Source organism: Dipodomys merriami, unplaced genomic scaffold (genome assembly GCF_024711535.1).
Source record: "Dipodomys merriami isolate MVZ:Mamm:240054 unplaced genomic scaffold, mDipMer1.0.p SCAF_2, whole genome shotgun sequence".
NCBI lineage: Eukaryota > Metazoa > Chordata > Mammalia > Rodentia > Heteromyidae > Dipodomys > Dipodomys merriami.
The window spans coordinates 47,522,341-47,535,561 of record NW_027203381.1 but is presented as its reverse complement, the minus strand read 5'-3'; the positions used below and the strand labels follow the sequence as shown (position 1 = coordinate 47,535,561).

Genomic DNA, 13,221 nt, shown 5'->3' with positions numbered 1-13,221 from the left:
CACCACTGCTGTCTGTTTCAGCCATCCTGTTTTTGGTGGGTGACCTTGGCTGTGGATTTTGTTGCCTAGCATCTGTAATTCTCTTGGTTCCTGTGTTTTATAAGCTTGCCCTTCAGGTTCCTGTGGAGTTGATGAACCCTCTTCTCCCAGCCACTCTGATTTCTTTGCAGTAGAGTTTGTTTAAAGTTGCCTGAGTCAGCTTTTATCCCTTGTAACTCAGAACTCTTTATACTTTGTAGGTTACACTACTATCTGCTACTTTGGGATTTTTATAGCTTTTGGAGATAGTTTATGTTATATGTTTAGCATGTAATATAAATTATTATAAAACAGCAAACACACCACCATAACCAAATAACTTGATTGTCATACTTAATAAGTATTTATCAAGTTTCAGATTTGGGAACTGCTAGTAAAATAAGAAGAAATGTGAATTCCTATGTGATAGGAAATATAACAATAGCAACAATGGGACAGTTATAATTGAATTTCTTATTGTTTTATACGATGTGTTGATGGCACAAAGGAACAAGTGGTTCCTGAGATTAGAAATGTTCCTAGGGGCGAAGATGTTTGATTTGTATTGTGAAAGATGACTAGGAATCTAAAAGTGAAGAAAGAAGGTAGGGACAGACATCATAAGCAGAGGGAAAACATAACTGGGCTCTGAGAGGATAGCTGGGCTTTTACTCAACAGGAAAATGCAGTTTAGATCAACAGGTAGTGAGATCACCAGGCAGTGCTAGAGATTCCCTCCTAAGTGCACAGGAGGTAAAGTAAGGCAGGTCAATGTGCTTCTTACCCAGATCCAGTCACCTGGATGCAGTCCTGGCCAGGTGGAATTAGACATTTAAGCAGAATAAGTGAGACAATGCATGTAATGTACTACTTTAAGACTTAAGACATAATAGTTATTATTGTTTTATGCCACTAGAGTTAGTAGGCACTATGTATAGAAAGTAATGCTGCTATTCAGATTTTAGAGGGAAGGGGTGAGGTTCAGAGAAAGCAACTGATGTGTCTAAAGAAAAAAAATAGCAAAAACAGCTAGGACTGGTGGCTCGTGCCTATAATCCTAGCTACTCATGAGGCTGAGATCTGAGGATCCACATTTGAAGCTTTCCTGGGCAGAAAAGTTTGTGAAGCTCTTATTTACAATAAACTACCAAAAAGCCAGACGTGGAGCTGTGGCTCAAGTGGTAGAGCTTTAGCCTTGAACAAAAGAAGCACAGGGATAGCGCTCAGGCCAGGGCCAGCACACACACACACACACACACACACACACACACACACACACACACACACACACACACACACACACACACACAGAACTAATGCATTTTAGAGACACAATTTACTTTGCTTTTGCCTTCTGACTTTCCAATATCCTATATTGTCTCTTAAGCATAGTTTAGATCCTTTTAATGAAAGAATACTGTTAGCCAACAAATGCTATTTCTTAGTAATGTCTTCTCACCATTTACATAATGTCTTTACTATTATATCAATGCCAGATTTACAAATTGTGTCACTCTAAATTCCCTTCCTTCCTAATGGAAGGTCTGGAGCTAAAAGTGGCGAAAAGAAACTCTCAGAGGATGAGTGTGTAATATTATAGAATATTTGCCTCCATCAGGAAACAGTATAGAAGTAAACATAGAAGGAACCCTCAAAAGAGCAACAGCAGACGGGTTTAGAATCACCTTTCCCTAGCTGGGTGCCAGTGGCTCACGCCTGTAATCCTAGCTACTTAGGAAGCTGAGATCTGAGGATTGGGGTTCACAGTCAGCCCAGGCAGGAAAGTCCGTGAGCCTCTTATCTCCAATTAACCACCAGAAAACTGGAAGTAGCTCTGTGGCTCAAGTGGTAGAGTGCTAGCCTCGAGCTGAAGAGCTGAGGGACAGCGCCCAGGCCCAGAGTTCAAGCCCCACAACCGACAAAAATACAAAAGAGAAACATCTTCCCCAAAATACAGCAGGTAAGATAATGTAATGGTGAATGATATTGAGACATCTTCCTAAATATATATGATTCAGGAAATTGGTGTCCAGGTATAAATTTATTATGCATTGCTACTGTAGCAAGCTTTGATTTCCCAGTCTAACTTTCTTGTTGAAGGGTTTTATTGTTCCTGACACCCAGCAGGCAGGCATGTCCTGCAGAGTCAAGGGGACAAATGCTGTTTACATGTCCCTTTGAACAGCTGTCTTCTAGCCCCTACAATTTGGCTTCCTCTTCCTCTATAAAAGAAAAACACCCTTGCCAAGTTACCAAATGACCAATTCTCTGCCAATTTTTTTTTCTTAAAAAAGTCTTCTTAATTCTTAATTTAGCTGGTTGCTATTTTATTGTAATCTCTGTCTACTATTTGGCTTCCAGAGAGACATTCGTTCCTAGCTTCTTTCTCCTCTAGATGTCCGGGCTTCTTCCTTTTTAAGATAAAAAGGCAGATGGCAGTTTGTCTTTTTCCTGTGTCCATCTGCTTTTTAGAACCATGTGCTACCAAATCCACTCACCTGAATTATTCTCCATGGCAGTGTCAGATCCCTGTTCTGCATTGCTTCCCTGTCTATGCTGGTGATGAGCGAGCAGGCAACAGAAGGGACTCACTACTGAATGCTTACACCGTGCTAAGGATTTTATATTCACAATGTCATTTATTTTTCACTTCTTGCTATTTGTCTTTATCCCTGTGCTACACAGATGAGGAAACTGAGGCGAAAAAACTCAAACATGTACAGTCAAGTCAATGTGGGAGCTAGAATTTGTCACGGGCAAGTTGATTCCTGCATTTTATTCCTTTGTTTTTACTTGCATGAAATCCTTGTTAAAGTCTACTTAAGAGCATTTTGTACATTATCCACTGGAAATTTAGATATGTAAATATAAAATACTCTTAAGTCCCTTAAGAAAGAATCAAGCATCAGAGAACTGTTGATATTCAGCATTTTCTACAACCATTAAGGGAAGGTAAGCATATTAATATTTATAAATGTATATTAGGACTCAATTTAAAGGGATACAGACTTACTATAGCTAACGATGATAGTTTCTTGGCATAGTAGATATACGTAAGCTTTGTAAAGCCAAAATGTTACTGAGTCTTGGTAATCTTGTCTTAAACAAAGGTCTAGATAATGACTGTGATTGTTCAAGCCACTAAGAATGGTGGCTGGGGTGTGGCAAAGTGAAATTATACAAACAGGGCATTCTTCTTGAGACCACTGCTACAGAAAGGTAATTGTCAGAAAGCATGTGAGCAAGTGGTTAGACAATCCCAAAGATGTCCAGTACAATGGAGAAGCTCTGACTTATCTTTAAGGAAGCATCTAAGAAATGTTGTCAAAGGAAAAGACCTAAATGCAAGGATGAGCAGTGTTCTCATTAGATAAGGCAGTTCTGGACCAGGAAGGGCTGTGAGCCTGCTGATATCAATTGTATTTACATTTATGTGGCTCCATACTCTTATAAATAAATGGTAGCAATGAGATTTTGAGGGTTAAAATAGATCTAACATTGAAAAAGGTATAAAACAGTCATGGATCTTCCTTTTTTTTTTTTTTGTCAGTTGTGGGGCCTGGGTGCTGTCTCTGAGCTCTTCAGCTCAAGGCTAGTGCTCTAAACACTAGCACCACCTCCAGTTTTCTGGTGGCTAATTAAGAGATTAGAGTCTCAGGGACTTTCCTGCCCAGGCTGGCTTTGAACCACAGACCTCAGATCTCAGCCTCCTGAGTAGCTAGGCTTACAGGCGTGAACCACGGGCGCCTGGCTCATGGATCTTTCCTAATGCAGGGAACAGTCATAGGAGCCCAGATAGAGAAAAATCTTGTAAGAGCTACTGAAATAAGATCATATCATATAAATCAAAAATAATTTGAAGTGCGTAAAGGAGGGTGAATATGGTCACAATAGTTTATGTTAGCATGTGAAAAGGGGAAAAACAAGGTTGTTAAGAGCTGTGGACTAGTGGTTCATACCCATAATTCTAAGGAGGCTGAGATCTGAGGATTGAGGTTTGAAGCCAGCCTGGGCAAGAAAGTCCCTGAGACTCTTATCTCCAATTAATCAACCAAAAAAGGAGGCCGTAGAGCTGTGACTCAATGGTAATATACCAGCACTGAGTGAAAGAGCTAAGGGCCAGTGCCTAGGCTCTGAGTTCAAGCCTTAGTACAGGCACACACACACACACACACACACACACACACACACACACACACACAGAGTTGTTGAGTTGGTTTGGGAAGGGGGAGGAGATGAGGGAAAGTGATAGAAGTAGTAAGTCTGATCACAATAAGAATGCATATATGAGCATAACTAAATAAAAGCCCTTCTACAGCTAATTAATTGTAGTTGATGCTAATAAAAATGTTGGAATAAAATAATACAACAATAATCATTTAAAGTGGGGAAATTCAAAATGAATTAGCAGGAAACATTTGATCCAGACCTGGAACATAGCTGGGATAAGATTCCCTTTCAAGGTATTTCATTTCTTTTGAAATCAAATTTTGTGGAATAGCTACTTCATTAATTAATTAAGCTTAATACATTTCTGATTTTGAGATTAAAGGAGATTCACTACTGGAAAGCTATGATTTATTTATTTATTTATTTATTTATTTATTTATTTATTTAGTCAGTCGTGGGACTTGAACTTTGGGACTGGGTGCTGTCCTTCAGCTCTTTAGCTCAAGGCTAGTGCTCTACCACTTGAGCCACAGTGCCACTTCTGGCTTTTCCTGTTTATGTGCTGCTGAGGAGTCGAACCCAGGGCTTCATGCACGCGAGACAAGCACTCTACCACTGAGTCACCTTCCCAGCTGATGATTTATTTTTGTTGGTGATTTATTTTTATTAAGTACAGGGAGGGCTTGGCCATTCCGGTATGAGATATAGTAAAGTAAGGCTAGGTGGCCTCTACAAAGGACTATGAAACAAAGTAGCTTGTATTAGATTCTGTTTTCTATCTTTCAGCTGTAATACAGTCCAGGAAGCAAGGAACCTTTTAAATAGTATTAGGCACTTTCCTTCCAGCTTGCTGATTCCCAATCTTCTAGGAGTGGTCCAGAGCTATGGGGCAGGAATTTCAAGGTAGAATCACATCTGAGTTTCAATAGATAGAAGAGACAGAGCCCCTGAGTGAGCCATCTTCAGCATATATGAGCTGAGCTTGTATGTGCTCATAAAAAAAGACAAGTATTAGTTTATTCTTATAACTGTGAATACCTCCCATGGTGGTATAGGTAATTTAGATATTTTCCCAGCAGATTAAAAAGTAGAAATATTTGTACTTTGTCCTAGACATGTACAATTGTGATTTGTTCACTAGATTGGCTTTCTCTTCTGCTAACTCTGCTTTATTTTGAGCAGTGATAAACGGCAACTTATAACATCTGATAGCCCCTATTCTGTCTCCAAATACACTGATTGCTAGCTTCCCTTGAAATCACTAGCTTGAGATCCCTGTTTGCAGGCCAAAGACAAGGTCTGACCTCCAGTCAGGATGTCTAGAAACTTAGGTTACGGGCAAATTGCCCACCCCAAAGATCCTTCCCTTTTGCCTTTGATTTCTTCCCCCTAGACTTCATCCTGGTGGTTTAGAGGATGCTGGCCTCCAACTCTGGGCTGGACATTTGCTAATACTGGGAACTCCAGCTCCTTAAGTCACTTCCTCATCTCTTACTCAAGGGGAACCTTCTGCCTATAGAATTATTACAAAAAAACAACAACACTGTAAGAGATGCTAAAAGATACATAAAGGTAATGTGTGCATGGAGAGCTACTTCATTGTCCAAATACAATTCTGTAATTAACTGTTATTAATTTTATTTATTTTTTTTGGGGGGGGGGTCCGGTCGTGGGCCTGAACTCTGGGCCTGGGCGCTGTCCCTCAGCTCTTCAGCTCAAGGCTAGCACTCTACCACTTGAGCCACAGTGCCACTTCCAGCTTTTTTTTTTCTGCTTATGAGGTGCTGAGGAATCGAACCCAGGGCCTCATATATGCAAGGCAAGCGTTCTACTACTGAGCCACCTTCCCATCCCTGTATTTGTTTTTTCTTAATTTAAAAAGTCTATATTTTCAATTTAATACTGTGGGGAGTACTATAAGGTAGCTATGGTACCTCCTTTTTTTTTTTTTTTAAAGAGACCAGACTCCACAGTTCTATACTTTTATGCTGTTTAAAACCATAGCTAAATATTATAGTTAAATTTTGTCCATTAAAGTGGTTTAAGATGTGGGCTTAGAAAAAACTGAATTGGTGGGATTGTTTCATGTCACTAAGATAAAATTATTTCCTATCAAGCAACTACAACAACAAAAGACAAAATAGTTTGGGATCGATTTTCCATCTTGCTTACTTGTAGTGCGAAAATGTGAGGGCTGCAGTCTTATAAATACTTTTGCTAGGAAAAATCAGAGGAAATGCAAAATTCTGTAAAGAGGAAAGAGAGAGGGTGGGAAGCAAGGAAGCAAGGAAGGGATGGAGGGAGGGAGGAAGGAAGGAAGGAAGGAAGGAAGGAAGGAAGGAAGGAAGGAAGGAAGGAAGGAAGGAAGGAAGGAAGGAAGACGCACTGAACTCTCAAGTTCTCTTTCCATGATCGTAAGGATCACTCAAGTCCAAGTGACCCTTTTTACCTCTGTAGGCAAACCAAGTGGGGAACAAGTCACAACTCATTTTCAGAAGAACAAAAAACAAAAAACAAAAAAACGAGGCCAGCATGCTCTGGCGAGTGCGCCAGGGCCTGGGAGAGGGTGTGGGTCCGGGTCCGGGTCCGGGACCAGGAGCCTGGGTTGTGTCTGGGGCGCAGTCCCGGCCCGGCCCGGGCCTGAGGCCCTGCGGTGGCTGAATGGACTCTGAGGGGCAGGCCGGGTCATCGGGGCAAATACTTCCTCCCTCGGAATCCACGGGCCGGCCGAGGTCGAGCTCGGCAGAAGGTGGTCTTTCCTCATCTCGCTTTCTCCGGCCCCCGCCCCGTCCCCTAAGCCGGGGTCACAGTGCCTGGACCCTGAAGCGCTCTGGATCGCGGGTCCTCCGGGGGAGGGGTCTGGGTGGCGGGCGGGGAGGGGGAGGGGGAGCGGAGGAAGGGGAAGGGCGAGGAGAGGGGAGGGGCGGGCGGAGGTCGGCGGGGGTGTGTCCGAGGGGCCAGCGCGCGCCGCGCGACCGCGGGGCGGGGAAGCTCAGACGCGCCGGGCACCGGGCGAGCGCCGGTTTGCGGAGCTCCCGGCGGCGCGCGGACGCAGCTTCTTCCCCGGAGCGTACGGAGCGCGGCGGCGGCGACATGCACGGCCGTGGCGGTGGCGCGCGGGTCGCGCTCCTGGCCTCGCTGTTCTGGGCCTCGGTGCAGGGCCACCAGAGAGGTGAGCCTCGCGCCCCCGAATCCTCCTCCTGGGCGGGCGCCGGCCCCGAGGGACAAGGCCGGGCGCTTTGGGAGGCGCTGCACGGGTGCACGCATCCTGGTTCAGCTCAGACTCCCAGCATCCGACACGTGGGTGTCCGGCGCGCGCCCTGCCGGCCGCCGAGGTGACCCGGGCCGCCACTCCCCCGGCCGATGCCGGCGGCAGCTGTGCGTGGTTCGCGGAGCACTTCTTCCCACTTTGTAGCTTCTGCGGAACCTAGGATCCCAGAGCGCCGTCGAAGCGAGCGGTGGTGGGGTGGCGACAGTGGGGCGTTGGGGGTGTGAGGAGGGGATCGCCCACTCTTTTGCACCGGGCTTTGGGTTCCGGGGCTGCGGGGGAGTGGTGGTGGTGATGCAGCCGGGTTGCTGAGACCCCGCTGCAGGCCGGGCGCGGGTGAATGGAAAGTTCTCCTGATTGTCCTGCGGTGGGTGGCGCGGCCCTGGAGGCCGGGAAAGGCGGGCTCCTCGGGGCGCTCGGGTGGGCCAGCGCGGAGAGCCGGCGGTGGGAAGGGCCGCGCGGGACTGCCCAGCCCGGCCTGTGACATCCGGGGCACCGGGCACCGACGCGCTGCCCACACCGTGCTCTTTGTGCTGTCCCCGAGGTGACCAAAGCCACGCGTGTTTCCATCGCCGGGGAGGGGCGGGAGGTGGCGCGGGGATGGTGGCGGGAAAAAGAGCGCCCGGTGCGCGCTGGGGTTCGCGGTGCGAGGACGGCGCGAGGTTGCAGAAAAGAGGCTCAAAGTGAGTCTGAAGTGGATGTCCACTCCAGGACAAAGCCCCCTGCCCCACTCTTTTCTCCAACCCCCCTCCCCGCAGGATAATGTCCATCCCCACGCCGCCCACAGCCGCTTCTTGTTGGCTAGGCGTTCAGAAATCTTTGCAGAAAGTTTCTTGATACGTGCAACATGTGATGTCGGGTGTATTTTCCCATAAACACATTTCCTTTAAAGAACTATGCAGGTCAGAAGCAGGAGGCGGAATCCACAATACCGTCGTGGGAAAAAAATGAGCCTGGGCTTGGAGCTGAGCTGGGGGCTGCGCAGGCGCGCGACGGCCCCATTCATTCCAGTCCTCCGGGTTGGCGGCGCTGCCGCGGGCGGAGGCGCAGCTGGGAACCGCGGCGCGGCGGCGCTGCGCGGAGCCGGGCTGGCCGGGGAGCGGGGCTGGCCGGGGAGCCGGGCTGGCCGGGGAGCGGGGCTGGCCGGGGAGCCGGGCTGGCCGCGGAGCCGGGCTGGCGCAGAGGGAATTTGCATAGTTATCAGGCACCGAATGGAGGGAAGTCCTGGATTCTGAGAGCCCAGGCCCCTGTCCTTCGGGTTGCTGAAAGTTACCCAAATCTCCCTTGAGTTTGCCTCTGCTCATTGTTCCACGAAATGGAAAGTCGGAGGCTGAGGAGAGATCCCTGAGAGTTTCCGGAGCCTCAGGGGAATCTGCACTTGGCCTGGGCCTGGTGAATGGTGTTTGGAGAAAGTGGACAATATAGGGGTTTTCCTGCTTTGAGAAGCTGCAGGAAAAGCACCCAGGGCAGCTGCTTTTGAATCTTTCGCATCCATTTCAGATTTGTCAGTCCACACCCTGTCCATCAGTCCATGCCTAAAGTCCATCTTTGAGGAACCTTTGGTTTTTAAAGAAGTAGTTTTTTAAAAAAAATTTGATGTGTGTGTGTGTGTGTGTGTGTGTGTGTGTGTGTGTGTGTGTGTGTGTGTGTGTGTGTGTGTGTGTGTGTGTGTGTGTGTGTGTGTGTGTGCCAGGACTGGAGCTTGAACTCGGGGCCTGAGCACTGTCCCTTAGCTTTTCCACTCAAAGCTGGCACTCTACCACTTGAACATAGCCCCACTCTGGGCATTTTGCTGGTGAATTGGAGACAAGTACCTCCTTTTGTCTTGCTCAGGTTGGTTTTGAACTGTGATCCTCAGGTCTCAGCCCCCTGAGTAGCTAGGATTATAAGAGTTAGCCACCAGTGACTGTCATAGTTTTTATCTTCTTATATAGTATTAGTCATGAAATTATTCTGACTTGCAGATTATCTGCTGAGTTTGTCTGGCATGCTGATGATTTATATGTGTATATGTATATAGTATATGCATATACAGATTACATATATATATATATATATATATATATATACATACATACATATATATGTGATAAAGATAGCCAGCCTAGGTCCTGCTACATTGCCCAGGCTGGTCCCTAACTTCTGGACTCAAATTATTCTTTAGCCTCAGTCTCCTGAGTAGCTTGGTCTGAACGGTGACCCAAGACACCTGACATAGTGATTGTATCTATGAAACCCAGCATTATCTAACAACATTGAGATTATTAGAACCTCTTTCTTTTTGCAGCCTTGCCTTGCTGGATTGATTTACAATTTACAGGATCTGGGACCTTTGTAAGGGGAGCTATTCTTAAACACAGACAAGTGTTGTGTTTACAGGACTAGGGGTGTGATTCAAGTGTTAGAGTACTTGCCTAGTGTGTATTAGGCCTTGGGCTCAAAAACAGTGTCTTTAAACTTACTGCGTTAAACTCATAGCTGACAAATACATAGATTTACAGTCTCTGCATAGTAGTTCATGATCAGTTCTTCAGTTCCTATCTCAGGCGTATTTGCTGTTTATTCTCATTTTTAAAAAGGACAATTACAAGTATAAAAAAACACCTGATTAGAAGGGTATTTACTTTATTCTCAAAAGTGTTGAAAATGTAGGGAGTGTGAGCTGGGGGCTGGTGGTTCACACCTCTAATCCTAGCTACTCAGGAGCCTGAGACAATCTGCATGTTTGAGGTTGAAAGTGAGTTAGAAAAGTCTGAAAAATTCCATTTCCAATTAACCAGTAAAAACCTGGGATGGAGTCATGGATCAAGTGGTAAAGGGCTAGCTAAGCAAGTTCTTGAGTTCAAGCCCTAGTACTTCACAGAAAAGTGTGTTTCTGAATGGATTTCCAAGGTGTCTTTTTCTTTTCTGTCATTACGCTCCAAGTAAAGACTAATTTAAAATTTAATGTTTGGAAAGAAGGATATGTATGATTAAAACATCACTCACTGCCTACCTCCTATGTACTCCAAACTTTGTGAGCTGTTTCCTTCTAAAGCTTTTACCTGTAGCTCATCTAGTGCAACTGAGAACCCAGAGACAAAAAGGATGTGAAGCAAACACATATACTGTGCTTTAGAATCACATCTCCTTACTAGGGTGGTAAGATACTTATGTGACTACTTATTTCAAGCTAATCATGATACTTGAAATATCTTACCATTTAATAATAACTAATTCACAAAGTCCTATGAATAATCAGTATTGTCTGTAGTACATTTTTATAGGGAAGCGACACATATATATTTTCAGTCTTCAGGTGTCTAATTCTCTGGCTTTCCCAGCTGCAGGAAATCAGAAAAGTTACTTAACCTCTCTATGCTTTAATTTTATAGGTAGTAAATAAAATGAGTTAATATAGAGAAAATGTTTTAGTACACAGCCCCACAGGAAACATTATTTATACATATCTAATGATGCTTATAATAATACTAATTTATTATTTTATGTAGAACTAATTTATTATTTATGTAGAACTAATTTATTATTTTATGTAGAACTATGTTCTACATAAAATAACATAAAAAGAACATAGTTCTACATAAAATAATAAATTAGTATTCGGCCCGTTTCTATAACTGTTCTCTGGACCTCATAGTCAAAATTTGGGGTCTGGATTTGTTTTTTTGTTTTTTGTTGTTTTTGCCAGTCCTGGGGCTTGAACTAAGGGCTTAGGCTCTGTCCCTGAGCGTCTTTTGCTCAAGACTAGCACTCTACCACTAGTGCCACAGTGCTACTTCCAGCTTTTTCTGTATATGTGGTACTGAGGAATCAAACCCAGGGCCTCATGCATGCTAGGCAAGCACTCTACCATTGAGCCACCTTCCCAGCTGGGGTCTGGATTTGGGCTCAAATGCTCAGACATGCCATTTTGATTAGCTGTGACAGTGGCTCAGTTTGTTCACCTCTAAGAAGTATTTCCTTCCTCCTCAGCTCTACCACCACTGACTTTTCTAGAAAGATCATCCTGAGAACCACTCCTAACCTTCTCTAAAATTCTCATTTCCTAGTCAAATTACTTAGCATTCCTGATTCCATTTACTTTTCTTCCTTTGTGTCTATGCAAGCAGTCTCCTTGCATGGTGTGGATATACCCTTGCATTCCATGTGTCTTTTCCTGGGCCCACCCTATGGCCTTAATAGTGTCCTCAGTCCCTCCCTTTGTAAAATACACATAGGTGACAATGTCTCACTGCACCACATTAGGGTAACTCCAGAGGCAGGGATCCTTCTTTGCCTGCTTTTAGAAGTGAGGTCCTTCTGGTGGGCACACCTGTACCTGCTCATAGCCAACTATGTTTCCAGACACATGAGCTATAGAGTTGGATCAGTCTCTCCTTTGAGATTTAACACTCTAGAAACCCTTCCTAGCTATCTAGATGCTGCCATATTGGTTAGCCTCTCTCCCTTTCCATTAATGCTATTTTTTGTGTGTTTTTCTTGGTATTGGTGATAGGCTCAGCTCCATTACTGTCTCACCTAGCTCAGGCTAATAGCTTCTATTTAGCATTGTTGGAATAAATAGGTATTGATTATCTTTATTTAGGAATTGAGTAACTGTAAGGATATTTTATACAGGTTATCCATGTCCACAAGATGAAGTTCAAAAGGCACTAAAGAGGATACAGAAAAAAGTAGTTAAAACTTGATTTTGTCACTCTGTTTTGAGGCAGCCACTGCATTCCATTTCTTAGGTACCCTTCTAGTGATGTTTTTTCCTGGAACTTTTAAATGCAAGTTATTTATGAGCACTCCTTTCTAGTAATTACCAGAGAGGTACTGGTTATCTCCCAATAAAACAAGATGCCCAGAGATGTGTGTACCTTGTGCAGGTATTAAAATGTCATCTAGTAAATTTATGTACTTTCCATCTTTCAATTTGTCTCTTCTAAATAGAAATTGGACAAAAATATATTATCAGAGCAGTGTATCTTTCCAATTTGAAAACGACATCACTGATTTACACTATTCCTAGAAGCATTGTTTATTGAAGTATCAGTAAACTATTTTAGCCTATGTACAACACATATATACATATATACATATACATACATGATATAAGAAATCAAGTTTGAAAATAGCTGTTTGATGTTTAGAATACTTTGGGGGGAGGGAAAGCAGGAAAAAAATGAGAGGGGGTAACACTGATAGTAAAGAAATGTACTCATTACCTTATATATATATATATATATAACTGTAACCCCTCTTACAATAAAAGTTAAAAAATATAAAAAATAGAATACTTTAATAAGTTTACTAGTATTATTTACAAAAAACTTAAAAATTCACAGAAAAACTTAGTTTTTAAGAAGCATTTTCTCATTAACTGGAAGTAACCAGCCAGAATACTGGAACTGAACCTTTAGCTGAAGTTTGAAGTTTCATTCCTGAGAAATGATTGAGTGAACAAGATGAAGTTCTAAGTTCTAATCTAAGAAAGAGGGATATAGCTTATTGACCTAATTGAAAATAGTTCTTTGACTTTTTTTTCTAAAATGCTAATAACGCATCCAAGGACAATAGAATAAGCCAATGCATTGCACAATTAGTGAGGAGCAAACCCCCTTCATAGAAGTAATTTAGTTAAGGTCATGAACTTCGGTTCTGTTGGAGCATGCCTGTGAGGGCACTGTTTCAGCATAAAATACCAGGGCTAGCTGGCTTCGTTGCTTTTCTTGTCCATTATAACTGAGGGTGACAGGCAGGTCCTAGGGTAATGATTTAAG

At 43.8% G+C, this 13,221-nt stretch overlaps 1 protein-coding gene across 1 annotated transcript in view; it reads left to right on the top strand.

Annotated features, from left to right (window-relative positions):
• The first annotated feature begins 7,281 nt into the window (after positions 1–7,281).
• The window catches only part of Lama1 (laminin subunit alpha 1), a 155,697-nt gene continuing 149,757 nt past the window's right edge, over positions 7,282–13,221 (top strand). Inside the window, exon 1 of the mRNA XM_070028852.1 lies at positions 7,282–7,360. Within this exon, the coding sequence (XP_069884953.1) occupies positions 7,282–7,360 (79 nt within the window). The remainder of the gene's footprint in view (positions 7,361–13,221) is intronic.